Raw genomic sequence first — 23,445 nt, forward strand, 5'->3', positions numbered from 1 at the left:
AGCAGTGAAGAAGACCACAGCGTTTAATTTTACAATAATCCCAATATCTCAAATAAATAGTATCTTCGACATCTAGCTAGAAGCTAGAAGTTTACGTTTTTACGTCCAATTACGAATCTTTCTATAAATGTTCTGTAATTTCTTACAGGTGCCATCACTTTGATGTCAAATTGTGAAAATGTCAAAGTCACGTAAAATTTGAAAACAGACCTTATTTTTGTGATGCGAAGTTGACGAAAATTTTGTGTCCGAAGTAAATAAATGTTCTTAGTGTCTAGTTTATTCAGAATCGAAGAATTATAAAATGCGTATTTGGCAACAATTGTACCAATAGTAGCACCAGATATATTTTCATTTAAAAAACCTAACCTTGCGATGGCCTTTGCCAGATTCATTGGTAAAACCTGCGGCTTTATGGGATACGCTTTACAAACAGCTTGCATTACCCATTGTGCATTCGAATATGTAGGAGATTTTGTTATGGTAAGCATACATTCATGAATATCTGTCTGCCGCAGTGCCGCTTATTTTAACGGCTAAAAACTCTCCGCCCCTAAGATAAGGCGACCAACCGTCCCGCATTCTGCGGGACCGTCCCGCAATGCTTGACGAAATCCCGTTTTGAAATTATTAGTAAAATAGTCCCGCAAAACGTTGTATGCGTCCCGCATGTCCCGCATCCCTATTTTTCTACCACACTTCTACACAACACCCACCTGCGCGCACGCTCAACAGTGCAGGAACACAGATTACCTACAGCTACACTATAATATAATCTCGTTCTCTTTATTTCTACTGAACTCGTTAGGCCTAATGATTTTGAAAATAAGACATTAGTGCACGCTGTGACACGATATTGATAGGTTAAATTATAGCTTTTTGCTTACGGTTTTTATTTTATCAGTTCCGTCCGATCATTTTTTAATGCCCCCCCCCTTTTCACGAAAGGTTAAGTCCCGCATTCAGTTTTCGGAAAGTTGGCCGCCTTACCCTAAGACGACCCACTGACCAAAATATTTGATTTCAGTGCTCCGGACCATCAATGGAACCAACTCTACAAACCAATAACATACTATTTACTGAACATATATCTCCGCGGTTTCAACGTCTACGGCGTGGAGACATTGTGATATCTAGGAGCCCTTCAAACCCAAAACAGAATATCTGTAAAAGAATAAAGGCCCTTCCCGGTGATCGTGTTAGAGGCAGCTTCCCTAGGCGCAGCCAGGTAGTACCAAGAGGTCATGTGTGGTTAGAAGGTGATAATTCTAGTAATTCTGCAGATTCAAGAGTATATGGCCCAGTGCCTGAAGGCTTGATTAGAAGTAGAGTTGTTTGTCGAGTTTGGCCACTAGATAAGATTGCTTTAATGACTGAACCGAATTAAACCTGGTTGACTAGAGAGTGATTTTGTTAACCATAAGTGCTCCAAGTGATATATATAAAGTTACTAGCATAATAGTAATGTGTTGTATAACTATGTTATGAACAGCACAGAATGTGCAAAGTTTATTTCTGGCTATTTATTTGTTTGGTTTTATGTTGATCAAATATAGTGGTGGTACAATTAGAAAAGTATGTAATGTTACAAAATAAATATATTTATTTAGTCAAAAATGTGTATAATTCTATTCTAGTTTGGGTTGACTTCTATCGTCTTCACTGATTCAGGCTCCATTGTAACTTCAATGTAATTGCGGGCACTTATCCTTACTCGCACATTCATTTCTCTTTTCCGTCTGAAACAATAATGCAAGAATATTAGAACACACAATTTCTGCAACATCCAGTGTCATTGCATTCCTATTATTATGGAGTAAAAACACTTTATTACCTGTTCTGTAGTACCATAACAAGATTTCCATTTTGTTTTCTGACAACAACATTTTCGACACTGACAAGACTTCTTCGCGACACTCGCACTCGTCGAGAGCCCCTTGGAATAAATTTAGAGAAGTGTCCCATAGCATAGAACATTGGTTGCTTGATAAATTCGTCCTTGTCTCCATATACCAAGATAGGAGAGTCTACGAAGTTATCGACCCAATTGGGTCCGCCTATGGGATCCAGGCAAAGGTTCCAGTCGATCCAACCAACTACATAGTTGTTCAAATCCTGTCAACAAAACATACAAGCATTTTATGGCCATCCTGAATTTAGTTTTGAACACTATAAAGACGAGGAAAATTGACTTCAGCCTGGCTGAGTACAATTTTACATACTTCCAAGATGTTGGAGACGTATCGGCGAGCTCTACTCCAAGATCCAAGGACAACCTTCGCCGAATTCCATGGCATTGATCCTGAAAATTCAATTACATAACAGACATCCATTCCAATACGTAAAATGTAGAAGTTTCATTTGGTACAGTGGCAGAGGGAAGTTTATTGCTCTAAGTGTCGCTGGGTACTCAAAAAATAAGTTTTAATTTGGTTACTTAAATTATTTTCGATTTTAAGAGTTATTTATTGTAAGTAAATGGGAACTTTTATGTACCTTCGCAAGCTTCCGTAGCTAAAAGTATTTTGTCCGGATATCTCCTCTGTATACCCGTGAGGATTTGCGGAGGGAAGAAGTTTCCGTACCAATGCACAGCTATACCATCTAAGTAGTCCAGGGATGTCTTATCCTCGAGTTCCATCTGTGATCATAAGGGGCCGTTTCATAGATTTTCGTAATTTTCCAAATAACTGTTCGTAATCGTAAGTCTTACTTGCTAAGGAAAAAACTAAATTCATGGTTGTTTGAGTCGTCTACATTAATACATGTGTAATTAATCCAGCCATAACTTGAGGATAAGTTTTAAAGATATTTGAATCAAATTATATGTCTATACTCACGCCTGCCAAATAAACCGGTAACAGATAGCGTTGATCATCAATACCGAGGATTTTCGTTTCATTGTAACGCGAGTTCCTTATCGTAGGACCCAAATTGTTTGATACCCAACGAGCCTGTAATCAATAGAATGCAGTTAATTATTGTTAATCGAACCATCGTTCTTTTACGTAGCCATCATTAATATAAGCTTATCAAAGTAGATTGGATGCCAATCAGCTTCGTTAAGACTGGCAATCGATTAGGTCCGAATCATGTGTAAGTTGGTGCTCCAAATTGAAGAGAAACAACAAAACCGAGAGCCTAACAAGAAGATCAAGGTGTACTTAACATAAATAGGTACACTTAAGCCGATCGCTTTGTGCACTTTAGATGAAATTTTTGGTCTTCATACATCCAGCTTTGGATCCTTGTTCTTAAAGAATTAGAGAAATGACGCCAAATTGGATAGCTGCGGAATAAAAAAATACAATATGTTTTTGCATACCAATTGGTTAGGGAACCACCCAATCGAGTTGAACTGTACAAACGGCACGATGCCGTTAATTGGCTCGTTCGATGTAGTTATAGCCCAGATCTTCACCTCCGCTTTCTCGTATTCTTCGATGAAACTGAAATTGCAAAAGGGCGTCATTAGGATTTGTTGTTGTAGATACTACAAATAACGAAAAATCTTGTCTTTGTCGAGTGTATATTGGGTTTCGATTCAGACCTCGCTGTTTTATCATTGCATGTTTTTGGAAAGTTATGATTTCGCCCTATCCATATTGTGGCTGGAAATTCCAAAATTAACTTTGAAGAACGTACCGTAGATGATAGTCGGCATAAGCCTGGTAGTACTCTGGTCTTAGCTGTGCGAATCCTGTGATCCTCTCGTTGGTTTTCATCCAGACTGGCGGGGACCAGGTACTGGCTGTGATTTTGATCTCATCTGTTGCAACTCTTTGGGCTCTCTTGATCATGGGCAACTAAAATGTACGATAAAGCATTACGTCTCATATTAGGTAACAGTTCTTCATGTCGAATAGCTCTTTTAAAAATGAATTATATCGTCTTTTATTTCTACTATGTATGTAATTAAACCTGATTTTTATTTATATTAATTATTATTTACCTTCAAGAAGAAATCATGGGATGACAACGAGAAGTTAGACAGGGTATGATCGCCCCACGGTTCTTCAGCATACGTGTAGGGGTATTCGGAGAAGTCACATCCAGCAATCGGGACTCGAATGAGATTGTACTCTATTCCTGTACGGCTGAAGTAAGAGCTGAAAATATTTACAAAAATCTTAGTTTTAGAGTCAGTTTTTGTTTGTCTTGTCATGTAGGTACCTAAATAGTTTCATTGACCTGCCTCGCCATTATAGGTAGTTTATCATAAATTGATCATTAGATGTTAGTTCGATCTCGATATCTTACTTAATAAAGTTATTTTGCGCGGCATCACTGAGCTTACGCCAGTTGATTGCAGCTGCGTCGGTGACGGATCCTCCAAATCCTTCAATAAGCTGGTGCCGGGCGTTCGGGTAAACTCGGAGGGTCACGTTGGTCCATAGTGCAGATACTGTAATGCCAAACAAGATTATCATTAAAATTTGTTTCTTTTTCTAAACAGGTTTAGAATTCTAGATACAAAAAAGGCCTTAGTTACATTCCATAAATAATATAATTTTCCTTCTACCAAGCAATTTGAAACCATATTTATTGGGTAGCTTTGAATGTAATACTTCATGCTAGCTTGTCTATATTTTACGATCCTTATGCTTCTACAATTATGATCTATGAAGCGAAAAGTTTTGCTTAATTACTTACATCCCTCATCATCATCCACGTCATCGTCTTCACTGGGTGGCGGCGGCTGTGGGGTATCGCCGTCTTCAGGCTGATCAGGGTCAGGCGGCGGTATAGACTCCAAATCTCCTGGATCATCGTCTGGTTCTTCAGCTGTCAGTGTTTGGATTTCGCCGTAGCTCTTTGCGAAGCGAAGGCCAGACTGTATATAAGGGGATATTAATTTTGCAGGTATGAATGAGGCTGTTGCACTTACGATATGTTAGAGTATTTCGTAACGCCTACAAAATGACTTTGTACAAACAACCGCTGTACAAATCGTTACAAAGTAGCACATTATTGTACTGGTGTGTATAATTATCATATATAATTGGTATTTAAAGGGATTACTTATTATATGAATGTAATTCTCACATTGCTAGAAGTGTAGACGACGAATTTGCCAGGCTCTGGGTCCTCTCGTGTGATAGTGTCGCAATACTCAGCGTTGCACACGCAGACCACTGATCTACCTTCTATTTGGCGAGCATTGCACGGTCTGTCCTCTGTAAATTAGTCAAATCAATTTTAAGCTGGTTTTGAAACACATCGATCGACTACACAGACATAGGAAAAGAAGGGCGTTAATACTGGTACTTTCAGACTTAACTAATAAACATGCATTGCATTATGCGGTCCTTTTGAACGATCCCGTAGCCCTGGTAAGCATAAGTCCTGGCGAGCTCCACCTCCAAGGAACGTCTTAATTAATTGGACTCTTCTGACAAAAACGAAATGTATCTTGGATCCCATCCAAAAAAAATATCTTCGTAATGCCAGCACATGGCAACGGTGTCGCCCTTGGCATTGCTTATTTTTCATGAGACATTCAAATATTGCACCATATTTCAGGCTCCCTTTCCCCCATTCTTTAAGTCTCATTTGTATATGGAGTTTTTTAACATTTACTTACCTGCGTCATTGTACCTTCATATACATCGATGACCTGTGTATAAAGTTGCCACACTTTTTTTGAGAAGTTACTTCTACTGAGGTAATGGTCAATTTTACTTACGCGATAGTCCTGTTGTGACAAATGAACATAGTATGACTATTGTGGTTATCCACCCCGCTCCTCTGGAGATCCCCATCTAAAAAGATTTCACGATGTTTGCTTTGTATACAGGTCACACAAAATTCACACAGAATCATTAAGTACAAGGCCTGCTGGCCAAGCGTGAGGTACGTGAATGATAGGCCAAAACGTTTTTAAGATTAATGTAATCCAAGTCCATGATTGTTTATCACACATATAATTATTATCATATCATTAACGCTCTTTAATGTTAGGTAAAATGTATAATAATAGAATTGTCGGTAAGGGCTGTTTGTGAAAATGAGTTGTCTTCTGAAAATATAGAATTGACTAAGATCCGAAAACTGTTTAATTACATTTTCTCTTACTTTTAGCCACAAACATCAAGTATGAAAGAAAAACATAGGTAGGCCCTCCAAAACAAGCGTCCTGCGTTTTAGACATGTGACATTGATTTTTTATCCATGGAGAAGATTTCTCCGGTAGGTAGGTACTTATTTTTCATTCAAAATGTTTTGTTTTGCAACCAAAATCTTATCATTTTCTGCTAGCAGAATATTATTATGTTTAACTTTAGTTCAAACTGCGCAGTCCTGGAGCCTCCTTGCCATATGACACAGCACTTCTTTTAAGTAAAACAATTTGTTTAGAAACTCACCTCCACTAATCACACGAGCAACTAAAAGTGATTATCCTTTAGTATGTTGATTAGCCTTTGATTGTGGCTATAAAATCTTATCATAAATATTTAGGGTATTATCATGGCATGATTAAAAAAAACATTTAGATAAATTATAATTGGGTTCATCATTCAGTACTTAAATAAATCTGAACAATTCTTCTTCAAAAATTGCAAATCTGAAGCGTGTTTCAGACGTAAGTCATCATGTGGTCTATGCCTGTTTGCAAACCAAGTTGTTACAAAAGTAAGCTTTGATTAAGAACACTGGCTTGTATCTTATATATATGAATATTTGTAACTGTGTCAAAAGTAGGTGTATGTAGGTAATAGTAACAATGGTAATCGTCTTGACTTGAACATGGTCCTTCCTCTTCAAGTAAGCTTTGTGATACATACATATACGACTTGATCGCCTACTATAATCTTCATGAAAAGATATGTATGATTCTCGTAAAGATCAGTTGTATACTGAGTAGTCATATTTCGGTATTTTTATGCAGAGATTGCACTGGAGACTGAACTATAGGTCCATAATTCATAATAAATAGTAATTAAAAATATTAGTTAGTGTGAATGAACTGTTACATAGGTGCTAACAACTTTAGGAACCCTAAAGAGTATTATCTATGTACTTTATCTATTGGTTGTTATTGATGTGCGTACTTAATTGGTGCATGGGTGTTGATTACTTTTATATTTACCTAAATAATTAATAAGTATGTAAAATGTTCGTGTGATAATGTAAATCCGGATTTTCTTAGAGATTGATTACGAAGTTAGGTTTGTTTTATCGATGATATCGATAATTAGAGATTCTGAAATAATAATACACATGGTTTTATGAAGACAATATAATTAAATTTTCATACAAATCTTTAACGTAGTATTATCTTTAAAATACTGTACACTGTCGGCTAGTATTGTAAAAAATCATTTGCTATGTCGATTGGTAGGAAATCAACAACGTAATATTCTTTCAAACTTAGGACAGTCAAACTTATATAAAGTAGAAGGTAATTGCAGCCGATTGCAAATGATTGTCTCCAACTCCGCCGACTAATTCTTTTTATATTTTCATATTGATATGGCTGATTGTCGATATGAAAGACTTGTATAGAAGCAAAAACCGCTTACAAATACTAACTGAAAGAAATGCGCTAAAATTATTTTATTTACACAACACGACCTAACGATATCTAATATTGAATATTGCCATCGGCATCAAACAATTCCATGTTTATTAAGTTTAGTAAACTATATTCGATCCAGCTGTTGCACTAGTCTCGAATAACATTGAGTTAATCTCATTTTATTGAGTACATATTAACATTAAAAATATAAAATCACAACAGGGCAGATCTCTTTTACTAATTATTGAACACGCCGTCGTATTGCAAATACAAGACACCAAACTTGTCATAATTTTGATAAATTAATTGTGAAATAATTATGTAATTTCGACCAAACAAATCTTATAACAGAGTATTGGACAGAGGAATCTACAGTTGCAACAAAAATTAAGTTTTTTCTTAAGTACTAAATATGTGACAACTTCACGGATAAGTTCCCGAACGACTATCGCCATATAAAAAAAGAATCTTAAATCTAGTCACTTTACAATTTATCTAATATAACTCTATCAAATAAATACAAAAATCTCTTATTTTTATTATCTAAGATAATATTTTCCTACCTCATGTCTTGAAACTAAACACTATTTAATGCACATAAACTTAACACTGTGTAAAATTAAATGGGCGTACCATAGCACGCGCGGGAGGACCCTAAATATATTTGACTAAAAGAGAGATCAAATCATTGCCACGTTTACATATTCATGCAAGTATGTATGTCGAGTAGTGTGGACACTCATTTGTACTTTGAAATTGGAAGCAAAAGCGGTCATTGTTGCTTTGAATTAGTTTCATGAAATATAGAAGGACGAACAGTGATTAATTGTAGAAATGGAAAACGCTGTAGGTATTGAGAAAGGGTCTGGAGGGTAAAGCTGCCTCGGAACGCGCGGAGTTGCGTGCGTCCCATCATAAAGAAAACGTTTCTGATAGTCAGATATGTACATATTGTATGGTACACGATCGTACAAGACTTGTAACCTCACATGATACAATTTATTACACAATTTAAATCTGGCAGACCGTGTGAACACATGGACACTATTAACTTTACGTACATAACAATAGAATATGTACAATGTCGGTACATTACTCTAAGTACCTAGTATTAATGTGGCAAAGACTGCAATAGTAAGTCAATTCTGGCAAAACGTACATAGAAACTAGATAAAATGCTATGTCTCAAAAAGACCTAAAAATAACAAGGCAAAATGAAATAATAATTAAAGCATAATAAAATACTCGAAAGAAAACATAGATGCCAAATTATAAAATTATGAAGATACGATTTCTATACTAAGGGACAGAAAGACTTGGACTGGTTTAAAAAGACAACTAAACATAGCAACGGTAAATTGTACCACGAACACTTAACTGAAAAAGAATAGGTGTCGTAACTCTATATATATACTCATTAAACCTATTATTTTCATGGTATACTACACTAAAGTTTAACCTTTTCACTTAACATTAACTTACAATTTTATCTCTTCAACACTTTAATGCAGTGAAAAGACTAAATATGCTCAAGTAATTTATGTTAATGTAACATAATTATAGAGGCACTGTGTGTATTCAAATCTATATAATTTTTATATGATATTTTTTACACGCGAAGTATACCGAACGATATTTCGTATTTTAAGAATTATGTAAAATATTATTGTTACTCTCTTTATCTTATAACCTTATAGAAATCATTTTAGAATTGAGAGTATTACGATAAAACACAATGGAGAATAAAACCTACATACAGACAAGGGAGTCTATATCGACGACACCTGGGTGAGTTGCCGATTGCAGGGCTGAGACTACGATAGACAATATTTAAAATTGAGCTATGTATAATAAACACTCAGTTACAAAAATACTTGTAGCGTAATTTTCAGATCACATTTTGCTATTTTAGGTTTAATAACAAATATTTTTATTTTTGAATCTAAAGAGAAAGTGTTTACGAATAGGTGTGAAATTAGGACAGCACTCGTTAGCGACCGCTGCGAAGCGGCCGAACAGACTACATACTTGATACTATACAGATACTTCGACTTCATTGTTTCCCACTTGGCGCACACACACATACGTAGAATTCTACGTAAAGTACAGGTCACATCAAACAATTTTGCTCAACCAAAGTTAGCTAGATGTCACTGCGCAACTCAACCTTACTCCTCATGCGCGAGGTATCAACGGCTAACTTCATAGCGGCATAGTTATTTGAGGTGAGCTGAAGATCTGCGCTTGCGACCGTAGGTGAGGCGTCAGGTATGGTAGTTCTGGCGAGGCGAGCGTGCGGAATGGTTGTGCGGGAGCGCGGAGCGTTCAGTCTTTGACGAGCCTGTAGATGTGATGCTGCGCTCCGTGCTCACTGTTCGACACTTCAAACACAAACGCGGCACATAATAATGTCTCTTGCGTATCTCGGTTTGACACCACCTGTTGGCAATGAAACAGGGAATTGTTAAATTATCAGTAAAACATATTATTACGATAGTCTCCTTCCTGATGACCAACAGAACTTCATACACCAAGTTGATGTATGAGACCATCTTTAAAATAGAACACTAGCGAAAACTGACAGAGGATAATAAAATCAATTCGCGGAAAACTGCAAAAAATATATACGTTTATTTCGGGCGTCAATTCCTTTATAAACACTCATTGAATTTTATATTAATTGATAAATGATATACTCCGCAGTATTCTCATTGAATGCTGCCTATTTCTTCGAGGTATAGCCATTTATTTTCTCGGCTTTTCCTTTCCGAGGTAAGCAGACTTATCACAGCGTGAATTTAGCACTGATTGCGTAGTTATGCCCCACATGCTCGTGACGGATAGCGCAACCATCATTAAAAGTAAACAGCGACGATTAAATGCATTTTACTTTTAATTACAGCTACCTCACTTTATGAAGAACATTGTGTTTAAAACTTAATAAATGGGCGTGACTTTACCCATTGCCCTTTTGTTTTTAATTATTTTTTACAAAATCAAAAAAGGGTTGATCAGTGCCGTAAAGCAGCAACCTCGAAGTTTAAAGAAATAACAAAAAAACTGGGTTACATAAAACTAAAAATACTATGATTATTTAAGAGTAGGTATTAGGTACAATTCAATTAGTTTTACACCACGCTGACGATACACGTGGTTACATGTGTATTTAAAATGGGTGCTTGAACTGTACCCACGTAGTTGAAAACAAAGCAAATAATTTTATTTGCATGAAACACAGTAAACAAATCGGAGGCAAATACGCCTGGTCACTTTGTAATGTGGTAGGTATTTCGTTGAACTCGCTATCTTCTCTAGGAACTAAGGTGGCACTTAACGACTACGGGCAGTTTATAAGATCACAAGTTATGGTTCGAGTCCTCACGGTTTCCTCACATTTAAGTCTCCCAACAAAAAAAAAAAACAAAATTGCATGACTTTTTAGCCAGACGATGAAGCACTTACTACTACTACACTTGATTTTTGTCATTTGGCTCACATGCACCCATCTGCTGACTATTACATAAAATTGGCTCGTGAATCTTCTATGAATACAAAAAGTTTTTCCCATATAGACCCAAGACTTGCAAGTGCAGCAAAAACGTACCTGCAGTATAGTAAAGTTCTCCAACACACTGTTCATCATATATTTCTCCGGCAAATGTTTGAGCTTGTGTATGAAGTTCACCATATACTCGCACATCGGTGACCGGTGTATGCGATACACGAAGCGGCCTCCTTCGAAACGCGCGTATTCTGTCTCCACCTTCTCCACCACTTGTTTGCCGAACGAACATACTTTAGTACTACATGTTATGGTCATGTTCTCGTTGCTTTCATACCTGAAATGAAATAATAGAGGTTTATGGTTAGAATAGTGAGAAATTGCGATTACTGAACTGTATGTACGGGCTGACAAATATCTTGGAAGATTATTAAGTCTGCGCTTTCGGCAAGTTAGCGTAACTAGATAAAAAGGATTGCATACGTATTTCGGTTTCCACCACGCATAATTTTAATAAATTCTCTAGTATTTAGGATTTTTAAGTTAACGAGGTGGCTCGGTATAAATGTCCATCATTCCGTGACTAGCTATTTCAAAAATTCCTTAAATATCCATAGGTACTTGAAGATGAACTCTAGGTATGCATAAAAAGAACTAAGATTAATTATATTATTTGAAAATAAAAAATACGATCGCATATAAGCTGGCGTGAAACCAACGTATCGTTATATATAATTTTACGTAAGACTGTTGAGTAGCAACGTTTTTATCGCGATGATTGGACGTCATACAGTTATATAAAAATAGTAATGATTTGGCATTAATTTATATTTTGCCGGCTCCCGCCTTTTGACACATACATTAAATAATACTACGCATATGTGTTTTTAAGTGCAATATGAAAAGTGTATTGACTCAATTAATCAATTTATATTGCGTATATTAAGTTTTATGTTCACGAATTTCTTTTACATCTTTTTTTTTTTTCCGACGTCAAAAATCATCAAATGACCACTCCCGCTGTGGGTTAGCAGCGGTGAGGGAGTGTCAGACTCTTACTGACTAAAAACCGTCGTGTTCCGTCATAGGCCTTTTATGTACCAGGGCCGCGGTATCTCTTTCGAAGAACCCGCAGCCCCGGCAGGCCCCGGCAGGCAGGCCCTGCTGGGCCCCGCTGGGGTTGCTGACATCTCTTTGAGGAGCGCGTGGAACAACGCGCGCCGTCGACACGGGTCTGTCGTCTAAGTAGACAGAGGGACGATGAGCCACCCGAACTCACCGCCCACAGACCCACGCCTACGGTGGCCGGGAGTCATCTCGCGACACCCGGCGCCCATGGTGTCTACCTGGTCCAGCGCGGCGGCCGGGATGAGAGGTGCGAACTCTCTGGCGTTCCGCCTCCTCCTTCTCGAGCATGACCGCTTCGCAGAAGGAGGCGACGGCATCCCATTCCCTCTCGCCCCGGACCATGGCCTGAACCAGGGCCGGACGCGAGAGGTCGCCGCCGCCCAAAGCCTCGACGAGGACCGGCGGTGCCCCTCCCATGCGGGGCACAGCTGGACTGTGTGGTCCACCGTGTCCTCGGGGCTGTCCGCACAATGGTGACACCCGGGCGCCTCCTCACGACCGATGCGGTGCAGGTACCTCCCGAAACAACCGTGTCCGGTGAGGACCTGCGTCATGCGGTACGTGAGGGCGCCGTGACTCCTCCCGAGCCACTCCTCAAAGAGGGGACTTACCGCCACGATGGTGGCGTGCCCTATTTCTTTTACATCTTCATTCCAATTAAATAATCTAATAACAACACTTATACCGTCGTCTAAATATGTTCATGTTAATCGACTAATAAATAATCGACTAAAGTCACAACATTCTAGAACAATTCAAACATCGACTTTACCTCAAATTAGATGTCAACAAAATCTCTAGAAATAAAATATGAATTAACAGTAATACTTACACACTAGTAACCCCATAGAATGCCCCTGGATCGTCCAGGTTATTTGTGTTCAGATCTGCCCAGAATTTAACCAGGAAGAAGGCATTTCTGGGACCCTTCTCATATAACTCTTTGAGACCACCTTTCTTCTCTGGGAACTTATCGTTAATCTGTTGTACGTCTACCGACTGCAAAAAAAGATCGAAGGATTAAGATTAAGTAATAGCCTTAAAGTTTTTTTTTTAAGTAATAATAGGTACCCCTCAATCAATGCCATTGTTTCCATCATTATAACAAAAGAACATTCAAATATGACTTTTGAAAATCGAACTCTGTTTTATTGACGGCCTTTTTGCAGTATTTATTTTTAAAACGCAATTATGGCGAAATCAATAACACGAAAAACTTTCCCACGCAATATTTAGAAAAGGGCTTTTTAGGAGAAAGATAAAAAGAAGAATAGGATTTCGTAGTCATACTTACCTCTAATAAAGGATCTGCGTATGTAACTGTACCGCCTATATGAACAAATAGATGCTGTGCCGGCGCCGAACTGGGGTACTGAAAAAAAAACAAAAGAGATGGTTGAATGAAGTCCGAAGTAACTAAGGCCTAAAAACTAACATTGTAGTTGTATTATCAAATAATCAAACTTCTCCTCTGACATGTAAACTTAAGTAGAGGCAAGTTACGATATATTATGTACATTTTGCCAGTGTTCATTTAACTAGGTAACGTGAGAAAAAATGGTCAAGACTGGAATGAGACGTTCTTGAGGAAAGGGAAATATAGCATAATTAATATCTGGATGATTGATATCTGGAATATAAAACTAGGGGCTAGCAGTGAATGGAACTTTCTAGACCAACGGTCTTCGGTCTTAATAAAGGTAATGCTTCTTTCCTAACAGTCTGCTAAAAATAGTATCAAGTTTTTTACCCAACGAATTAGTGGTAGGTATTTATTTAAACATATAAAAAGTTAAAATGTCAGTCAAAGCAAGACAGTTAAATTTATTATTTCAATTTATGTACCAAAAGTTCAAGGTGCGTTACTTTCAATTTGTTACTGACAGTCCTTTGGCTTGCATAAAGTTGTTTGTATTGTACACGTATTCTGTTCAATAACTATTCATTTATATTTTGTAATTGGTAGTTTCAGTTGTTCAGAACATTGTGTATAAAAGAATTGAATTATTGTCTACAATGCGCAAGAGCGATTCAAAAGCTGCTACTGCAGTCAATAATTTTGAATGTTAAGGCAAATCTGGCTAGAAAAATGCGGATGCTCTGATTCCAAATGCTATCCACAAAAAACTCCTTTGAGGAAACACACCAAATATTTTAGTATTTCCTATTAGTAAAGTTTACACTTGTGCAAGTTATAACTTGGCAACTGCACCTGGCTAGTTAGACTGGGCACTGACGGACACAAAATATCTGGAGCAATCTAGAATTCGCACACTCTTACCGTTTCGGGGTCTCGTGGATGTTCAACAAAGGCGGAGAACTCGACCAGGCGTAGCTTATGTGTCGCTATAGCGCGTCCCTCCCATGGTGGCGGTGGCGCGACATCTGTCCCACTTGGTACTCCCACTCCTCCGACTCCTGGCACTCCTTTGTACCCAGCTGCTGGGAACGGTTTGACGCTGGAACAAGGAGATTGAGGGTTAGATGGCTTTTGAATTTTTTGTTGAGAAGAGAGATTGAGAGAGAAGTCTGTAGCTGTACCGGATGTACAGGACCTACGTTGTGCAATCAGACTAAGCTAGACCCAATCAATGTACTACAAAAGGCCAAATAGATTAGATATAGACTTTGGGATTTTTTAAATTAAGGTATTTTCTATTACCTAATATAGTCAGTAAAAGAAATAAGACTGCCTAAGTCAGATGACGAGTTACGGACCTTTGCTTTGATGGTTCACGAAAATAGGTACGCCATTATTTGACTCTTTGTTTATTCAAGGTAAAAGTCGTTTCTTTTCGAGGACTAGATTTATAAAAGATGGTTATTCAACTTTTAGCGAGGTAGGTATTTAAATCACCTACAAAATGTTCCGGTTTCTCGAGTGTCTCGTATACCACATTGATGTAAATCCGGTAATAGCAATATTGGGTCAAGTGTTCTATTGGCCGGGTCCTGTTTTTAGTCAGGAATACCTCTATCAAGATTTAATAAACAAGTCACTTTAGTCAAATTGGGTAGTCAAAGTTTTTGGTGCAATAAGGTCCTAACAGTTTGGCCCGGAAATAAAAACTGAGATTGAAAAGTTAATTGTTGATCCTGATTAATTATCTACTCATACGCATGTGTAAGTGGCATGTTAGGTCCCAATTGGTTAAACAAGTATGTACTTATCTGCTAATTACTTAGTAGGTACATCAGATAAAAAAAAGTCTTAGATACTTACTCTTGTGAAGGACCAGCTTGTAGACCCGGTTGCCAAAATTGCTGTAAAAATTAAATACATCGTTAAAAAACTACGCAATTAACAGTATAGTTAATGTAAGCTGTCATGTTATTGTATGCTCAAGTTGTTAAGTTCTACACACATCACTTGAAGCATTATTTTGATTGTGAAAACATGGAGGTATGAATGTCTTTATTCCAATGTATAAGTGCACGCCCTGACAAAGTGACTAACAGTAAACATGATCCTTTACATCGATATTATTGAGTATTTTCAATAAAGTTTTAGTCCAATCCATTAACCAGTCTATTATTTGTAATATGAAAGAAAAACAAAATGTGAGTAAAGCAATTTCAGTATTCGATTGGTGTTATTGTCGCCTATTCTTTACTTAATACGTGCATTTGGCAACATGCCTAAATAGTAGTGAAGCAACACAATTTAAAGGCGATTTAGTTTTATTTTTTTACTAGTAACACAAAGGCATGCCTTTTGCAAGTTGAGTACCGTATGGTGGTACGCGGGGTGCGGAATACCGGCTACGATCTGTGCGCTAGAGAGTGTGCTCATTGACTGCATGGCCTTTTCTTTCATCACCCCACCGTCCTAAACGTCATTCATACGTTTATTTTATCACTCCATAATTTACTATGATTTGTTCTTTTGACGGATTAAAAAAAAAAATTAAACAAATGAAACATTCGAATTTTAAAATGTTTAAAATGTTGCTTCTTAATATAACATTTTTGGTTGTAAAATATATGACAATTAGATATATAATTATAATTACCTATGTAGGTCATAATATAAAATTAAATACTAACCACTTTGAGTTTGGCCTGTATTTCCCGAAGTTTCCGCCTAGCTAGCACCTGTATGTGGGATGACACTTGTTTTCTCGTACGCGTTTTTCCTGTCCTGAGTTTTATATACCTTGCTATCAGCTCATTCCTTCCTGCAATGCGATAAACATCTGGTTAATAAAAAAAAACTTCGATAAAACATACTTAATGTACGGCCTAGTAAAGTCGCTATCTAGGTTAGCGAATAAAATGTGAACTATTTTGAAAGGTACATTGTGATTGAGTTACTAAACAACAACAGTGAGATATTTCAATTTAAGTAATAAAGGGGTTAAAACATGTGCCAATTGGCCGCGGAATATTTAGCATAGCTGTTGCAGACAAACGCGTAGAATGCAATGCAGGCACAACGCTGCCGATCCTGTTATGAAACAATTTTCAAAATATTTTGAATAGCTATTTTCAATCATTGAAACTGCAGTTGAGCAGGAATGCGGGGTGGATCGTCCGTAGTCAGTGCAAACTGGTATTGTGAAATAAATTTCAGTTGGTTTACATTGAATAATGCTGTCGATAAATATTTTAAATATATTTTATTTCGATACAAACATACCATATTTGCCTATACTATTGGTGATAGTAATATATAAGGTCAAACCTCTATTGTATAATTTGAATATGTAATTCAAATAATACAATTTAAACACTAATAGAGTGTGTCATTTTGTATCAGAATGACGCGTGGCACTGAATTTAGCTCTACAATGTAGGAAACCTTAGGTACCTACATATTCTTGACAACTTCACCACACAATGCCGTATATGTGTATTGGTCAGCTATTTTAGTCTCAAACATTATACAATACTACTAAACACTGGGATTTCACTGGTTTCTAAATAAGGAATTCCCAATATATAAATCAGGATAGGAAACCAAATATGACTAATAAAATGAGAGATCAAACCCAATGAAACCCAGTCGTAACTTGGTGACGAAATTTTAATATACACCGTGTATTAATTGATGGACACGATAGAGGAAGACCCGGTCAGAGCAAAGTAAATTGAAATCTCATTGAATTCGGGGAATGCGATGGCGACGAGAGGCAGCTGGTGCGAATTTAATTAACCCCTTGCTTGCTCGTTGAGGCGAATGCGTACGTATACGTACTCAACTATTTGTACGTGTGTTGCATGTGTATTGATTAACAGTACGATTTTGTCCATCATACAGGAACGTTCAACAGATTTCAGAATATTGTAGCGCTTTAATTGATGTTGTAATCTTACTTGCCTGTGGATTTGTACAAAGATTTTTCAGCTTAAGACATTAACAGAGGTTAATGTCAATAATATTTAATCCCATTTTGGTATTTTGTATTTCAAATTAAGTTATTCGCCCTACAGGCCCCAGATACAAGATTAAAGCAATATCAGTTATTTTTATATTAAACTAGAATGAAAGCTCAGATCTTGGGAAGGAAACTCTTCAAGACTGTTAAGTCAAACATTCTTGAAATTACTTCGAAATTATGGCACCGTCGTAAACTTTTCACGGCGGGTGTTAAGCTAAAATTAGTAAGTGCGGCCACTCTAACAAATTGCTGTTAGCACGAATTAGTAAAGTGAATATACACGTCGTATGTTATCCGTTGCGAGCGTATCCTCCTCGTGTGACATACGCGCCCGCGAATTGAGCATTAAGAGTGCTTTCACCCGAATCGTCGTGTGCATCCTTCTATAAATAGTGCGGTGCACAGAAGGATCAAGTCGAAACGTTTCTATTCCACGCTGAATAGAAAAACAAGAGATCATTATTTATTAGTTCGTTAGTTGGCTAATTTGGTCCATTGCCAGCGCGACGCCGCCACGCTCTCGCGCACTCCGCGAGGAAATTGTGCGTGCACGCTCCAGCTACATTATGAATATTAACTATTTTCTTTTTAACAGGTATTTGTTGTTACTGTCGTACATTCATAATTACTGTCTTGTTTATATACAAGTTTCTCGATTTCAGAAATAGGCGCTGGAAATTAAATGTGGGTTAGGTGAGAAGATTTTTTTATCTCTCGATCCACATCTTAAGCCCGTGGCGTTTTGAAAAGTAATTTATTCGACAACTGGGGAGATATTGGAGATCCATCAGAAATACATTAACGTCGTACCTGAGGCATGACTCGCGATTGTTTTCGCTTATAGAGCTTTTTCCCACAAAATATATTTCCATTAAAATGTATTAGACCGTAAGTACTTGCAAGGGGAGACTGCATTTTTGAGCTTATGGATATAGTAATGTAAAGAAAAACTTATATTACATTTTAAGACCCCTATTTATGCTGTACTTAAAGTGTTATTTCATTATAGCATTTAAAAACAAATTATTAACTTAATGATAGGCGGGGATACGGTTATTATTACAAGGCCTATAATTTATTCAAAAAACGGAATATTTTAGGCCCATTTTACGAGTGATTTAGGCTAATTAGCAACTGCCCCACCGATCTACTCCTTGATTCGGTAACATTTAATAGATATTATCTTGAGACAATTAGGGTGCCGCCAACAATGTGTTAATAGGGAACGAAGTATTTTAATATAATTTGGGAATCAATCATGGTCAATAAGAATATTGTAGTAACGAGGACATTCTGTCAAAAATGAAGACCTTTGAATGACAAGGGCCGTGCTCTGATATTGGACTTTGTTGAGTTACACGGGCGTCGTAGCAGAATTTCACGCTGACCCAAACAGGAGCTATGCGGAGCAAATCCTCGCGGAAAGGGTTGAGTTGCGACAGGTCTAAGGAGGATTTCTTGGGAGACAATCGGGAGTTATGCCCGAAGCGGGCGGGGCGCTAAACAACGGGCGCGGGCGGCCCGCCCCTTCTTTATATTTTCTTACTGCGTTCGCCGCCTAGCGGCGCGGCCGGGCCCCTTACACGCTCGCTCGCTCACTAATTGCGCATTCTTCGCATAGTTTAGCCCTCCCGACGAACCCCTCGCCTGCCACCCCCGGACCACGTGAAGCCGTGCGCCGACGAAACTTTCATACTCCCAGGATATTGAGCGGTTTTGAATGTCTTAACTCACGAACGTGCCGCCAGCAAAGCTGAGCACTAGCTTTGTTGCCAAACTGTTCCCAACTACAGTCTTCAACACCGCGTGAGCGCGCCGACCTAACTCGTCCAACACGTGCAACTATGACATGCCGCGCTCAATTCACTAATGTAATAACGCACCCGAGACGGCTCAATACTGTGTCGCACGAGACCTACCAATGCCTAGCATACGATACCTATCTAATAAACTGCGGTACAGTACCCCTAGTATAACTTTTATCGATACTTGACTTCACTCATCATAAGTTTCTGATGAACGTGCCTTGAGTTTTATTGAGGTAGGCACATACTAAAGTCATATAAGATGAAGGAACTTGTCCTGGGAAAAATTCCAAAGTTATAATGTAGTAAAAGCTTAAAAGCAAGTGTACCTACAAATAAAATAATTTTCGCATTACTGTTATTAAACACACAATAATGGCACCCTAAAAGAATGCCGGATTATTGCAGCACATGGCGATGAGGCACAACAGTGTTCCGTGGAACGTCACGGTAGAGAGAGGGTGGAGAGCGGACAAGGGTGACGCACTTTTACGTAGATTAAGCTGGGAGGACACGTCCTCGAGTAATGTGGTCATATATTGTCCGGGCGACGCGACGCGTGTCCGCAATTATTATCCACAGAGATAGCCATTATCAACATCTTTTGCACATAGTAATAACTGTTAGACATAGTTGTTTACAAATAGAATCTCCTTATGCGCCAGTGACAAAGCTTTATAAATCTATTTCAGGAACTGAATTGTTGCTTCTTTTGCTGTCATAGCTTCATTTATTATTATACAGAAGGTATGTTAGAACTATTTCACACAAAAAAATAATTAACGCGAATTCCTACATCAAAGCATATCATAGCCCTAATCTGAAGACGCCGGGCATTTCCCTAATTTCCCCTTCCGCAATGCGAACCGTAAGATTTGAAGTAATTTAAACATCGCATTTCTTTACGCCTATTAAATCACTTAAGGTGGACACATCGCTTGTGGTAAATTTGTTTAGCAATTCCATTTGGCACCGCGACGAGGCTGAGCGGCCAGTCCTTTAATTAAAACCGGGACGTATAATGTTGGGCGCTTGACGCAAACTTAATGTGCGTCCGGCGGCGTTGTAATGGCACTGCCACCCTCTGATAATGTTCCTATGTCAATTCTGCTCCATAGCACCCGTAATATTACTTTTCGGAAAACGTTATGGAACTATTCTCCCCGGGTTAAGCATGCAGGACTCAGAACTAACCTACTTCGTAAACTATTCTATTTAAACTAATATTTCTTCATAACATGAATGCGAGGTGACCCCCGGCGAGGGATTAACAAAGCCACGCAGCAGAAGACTACGTGTAACTATAAAATATGAAAGCAACACAAACCGTTTCCTTCGGCAGTTAATTTACCGGAGGCAAAGCGTTGCTTTTATGTAGCAATCGTCACGTTCGCGTTAACGAGCTTACTAAGTTAACAATGTAACGTGAAAAAATTTGCTCCTGCCTCCCTTTCAAGAACAGAGCTTTCATTTTAATAATCGAGGCTTATTGAGAACAAGTTAGGGGGTTAATTTAGAAATATTTTTGTACGGATATGGGGCATAGCATGCATTGTTGACTAATTATGAGGCATGTAAGTGTAAGTATTTGTCAACGTGGACGTTGAACAAAAGCCACGCGACGGCACACATGGGTTCTTCGAATTGGCGACATGGTCCGATCGAGAGAGATAATAATTGTCGGTTCACGTCTTTCTGCGGAATTCTATTGCGCAAACGGCTTTGTCGGCCGACTTCAATAGGTACTACAGTGGCTTTTGTCTCGTGCCACTGCCATTGTTCATTTTCGGTGGAGTGGCCTTGATATCTCTCCATTAAACTAAAGCGACATATAGGTAAATCGACGTATTGATGTCGATATTAATAGAATGTATCTATATTTATAAATAGGCCTATAGTATATACTTGGTAATAAAGCAACTAAATCTATGAACGTTAATTGTTGTAGATTTGAAAGAAAAGAAAGAAATTTGCATCTCCCTGCTATATCATCAACTAAATCAACATTTTATAAATCTTAAGAACAATTAATCTAAGGTAATGCTAGTAAACGCTAGTGCCTACAAAGACTTCTAGCATGTTTGGACTCACCGTACATCTTGCCCTCGTCGGAGAGAATAATTTTGCGTCTGCCGCACGGGGGGTAGATGGCCAGTGCCTCTTGGAAGCTCTGCTCAATGTCTGGACTCCACACCCCCTCCGCATCGGCCGCGGACATATCCTGCGAACGCGATTTGTTTTAAAAACACAACCTGTATATTGTATAATATCGAAACAATACAGAATCGATATAAATTTTCTCACTACAGGTAAAAACGAAACACGTCAAAGCAATACTTGTCTAGGACACGATGTTTTTAATTAGAACTAAAAATAACGTGGAATAATATCGTTCTGAATAATCCAACATGACTTTAGTAAAGTTAAATCCTAGTAACTTTATAGGCAATAACATAATGAGCTACATATTCACCAAGTTCGGGAACAATCGCGTTCCTAGCAACCCCGATGTTCTAATTGAGATGCTTTCAGTAATAGCAAATTCACATACTCCAACAGTTGGTGGCAACTGCAACTTCTCTTTTAGTGTAATCAAATATTGCGAACTAACAAAAGTTTCTACACTCCTGTGTCCCATGAGTGCGACTATTATTGTTTTCATGTTTTACATCATAAACAATGTTTTATTGGATTGCTTCTAATTTAATGGTAAGAACATGTCCCTTGGGAGGAGCAGTCCTACAACTTGTTCCCGAACACACTTTCTTAGTAGCTTTAACCGTATCGAAAGCTTGTTACGCCCCAATGAATCGAATCTTACGATACTATCATTAATCTTTAGAGCTAAATACGTTTGGAAGATAAACTGTATTTCTATGTTAGCCTAGTCTACTTCCAGCGAAAACGAAACAAATTCAAGAAGCCTTATTACATGGAAACTAAGTAGGAACACTAAACAGATGTACTTATTATTAACATTTGTAAAGAGAGTTTGCTTACAGACTGTTACAACTCGAGGAGTGCGTCATTGTAATTAATAGACTCGCTTCTATTCTCAAAAGAAAATAAAAATAACGCGTTGCCCTCGCCTTGGTCCAACAGGCCGGATCGAAAACATCGTGAATCACTTTTCCCTGGAACTACTTGAAACGTAGCTGTTTCTGGATTGGTTAACTGCTGAGAGTCAATATTTACTTGCAATTTCTCACAACCGCATGTTACTAATATTGTTTTGTTTTTGTTACCTACTACAATTTATTTCGTTATCAATCACATGTGGTGAAGTTAAAAATCTATTAGTGATCTGTTTAATGTGATTGAAAGTAAAATAAATACTTTTGATAATGTAACACAGAAGAAACAACTTGAATTTATGTACTGGCAATCTTTTTTTCAGGTGTAGGTAGTATTTTTTGGACTATGGCTCATGAATGAGTCAGCTGAAATATTCGGGGCAATGATCAAGTCTTAGAATACAGGAAACATGTATATTGATATGTATCATTTTACACGATACGATAATTGTAAGTAAAGTAACCCTTTTGCGACCTGTAAGAGCAAATGCGTGTGAACTCCGGATACATGTATTATCTTTACTAGATGGTGTAGATTGTAACTGTGAGCGTTTTTGTTTAACAAAAAGTCATACTTTAGAAGACTTCTAATTCGAAGCGTGCAATTATATTAGTTCTACAAAAAGGTACAAATCGTGTGAAAAATTCAAAACGTTGAATGTGACATTACCCAAAAACCCTCGATTTAGAAGATGAGACAGGTCTCTGATTGTGATCTAATCGCCAAAAAGATTTAGCAAAAGATAAACCACATTATGTATGCTCCTACAGTGCTTGAATAAAATGGGTTCCGCAAGGCAAACTTGTGTGACTTGTATTATTACACCTAAAACGTTTCATAGGCTGAACGCGAAAATTGCAAACTAAGAATTTTCTTAACCATGTCGGCTTCTAACCGTTAATAACTGAACAAACTCGTGGGAAACAGCCGTCCTAAGGTGAAGATCTTTGTAAATATGTGCTAATATTTACGAGCAGTTAAAATCGACACGTGTCTAAGCTTGGGTTGCAAGGGACCGGCAATGATCATTAAATT

The 23,445-nt window shown here is 37.9% G+C and overlaps 3 protein-coding genes across 11 annotated transcripts in view; 1 reads left to right on the plus strand and 2 right to left on the minus strand.

Moving 5' to 3' along the window:
• The first annotated feature begins 172 nt into the window (after positions 1–172).
• Positions 173–1,617, plus strand: LOC124632459 (mitochondrial inner membrane protease subunit 1). The gene is made up of 2 exons (XM_047167311.1): positions 173–483; positions 1,028–1,617. The coding sequence occupies exons 1-2, from the start codon at positions 376–378 to the stop codon at positions 1,385–1,387; spliced, it is 468 nt and encodes a 155-aa protein (XP_047023267.1). The 5' UTR covers positions 173–375; the 3' UTR covers positions 1,388–1,617.
• LOC124632458 (lysosomal acid glucosylceramidase-like) lies at positions 1,581–6,427 on the minus strand. Its single transcript, XM_047167310.1, has 13 exons — positions 6,366–6,427; positions 5,687–5,762; positions 5,047–5,177; positions 4,654–4,834; positions 4,261–4,405; positions 3,953–4,109; positions 3,646–3,806; positions 3,326–3,449; positions 2,841–2,954; positions 2,497–2,641; positions 2,223–2,302; positions 1,835–2,115; positions 1,581–1,739 (listed from the first exon to the last, which is right to left on the minus strand). Exons 2-13 carry the CDS (start codon positions 5,760–5,762, stop codon positions 1,634–1,636), a joined length of 1,701 nt encoding a protein of 566 aa, XP_047023266.1. The 5' UTR covers positions 6,366–6,427; the 3' UTR covers positions 1,581–1,633.
• Positions 6,428–7,225: 798 nt separating this feature from the next.
• LOC124632326 (transcriptional enhancer factor TEF-1) overlaps positions 7,226–23,445 on the minus strand; it is a 57,590-nt gene continuing 41,370 nt past the window's right edge. For 3 of the 9 annotated variants that reach the window (XM_047167126.1, XM_047167120.1, XM_047167121.1), the window contains 9 exons: positions 21,427–21,556; positions 16,197–16,327; positions 15,880–15,978; positions 15,373–15,413; positions 14,431–14,608; positions 13,444–13,521; positions 12,982–13,148; positions 11,124–11,358; positions 7,226–9,958 (listed from right to left, as the gene is read on the minus strand). In XM_047167126.1, the coding sequence (XP_047023082.1) occupies positions 9,845–9,958; positions 11,124–11,358; positions 12,982–13,148; positions 13,444–13,521; positions 14,431–14,608; positions 15,373–15,413; positions 15,880–15,978; positions 16,197–16,327; positions 21,427–21,553 (1,170 nt within the window). In that variant the 5' untranslated portion in view covers positions 21,554–21,556 and the 3' untranslated portion in view covers positions 7,226–9,844. Of the gene's footprint in view, positions 9,959–11,123; positions 11,359–12,981; positions 13,149–13,443; positions 13,522–14,430; positions 14,609–15,372; positions 15,414–15,861; positions 15,979–16,196; positions 16,328–21,426; positions 21,557–23,445 lie in introns of all 9 variants that reach the window. The other 6 variants (XM_047167125.1, XM_047167118.1, XM_047167119.1 and 3 more) reach the window with 2 other exon arrangements.

This window comes from Helicoverpa zea, chromosome 8, assembly GCF_022581195.2.
Source record: "Helicoverpa zea isolate HzStark_Cry1AcR chromosome 8, ilHelZeax1.1, whole genome shotgun sequence".
Taxonomy (NCBI): domain Eukaryota; kingdom Metazoa; phylum Arthropoda; class Insecta; order Lepidoptera; family Noctuidae; genus Helicoverpa; species Helicoverpa zea.

What these genes read in the sequence shown, in the direction of transcription:
- LOC124632459 (XM_047167311.1), top strand. Translation starts at nt 376, where the DNA reads ATGGCCTTTGCCAGATTCATTGGTAAAACCTGCGGCTTTATGGGATAC. An exon ending in ATGTAGGAGATTTTGTTATG is followed by an intron (nt 484 to 1,027) that starts GTAAGCATACAT and finishes ATTTGATTTCAG; the next exon opens with TGCTCCGGACCATCAATGGA.
- LOC124632458 (XM_047167310.1), bottom strand. Translation starts at nt 5,762, where the DNA reads ATGGGGATCTCCAGAGGAGCGGGGTGGATAACCACAATAGTCATACTA. An exon ending in TCGTCTACACTTCTAGCAAT is followed by an intron (nt 4,835 to 5,046) that starts GTGAGAATTACA and finishes CCTTATATACAG; the next exon opens with TCTGGCCTTCGCTTCGCAAA. An exon ending in TATGCCGACTATCATCTACG is followed by an intron (nt 3,450 to 3,645) that starts GTACGTTCTTCA and finishes TTGCAATTTCAG; the next exon opens with TTTCATCGAAGAATACGAGA.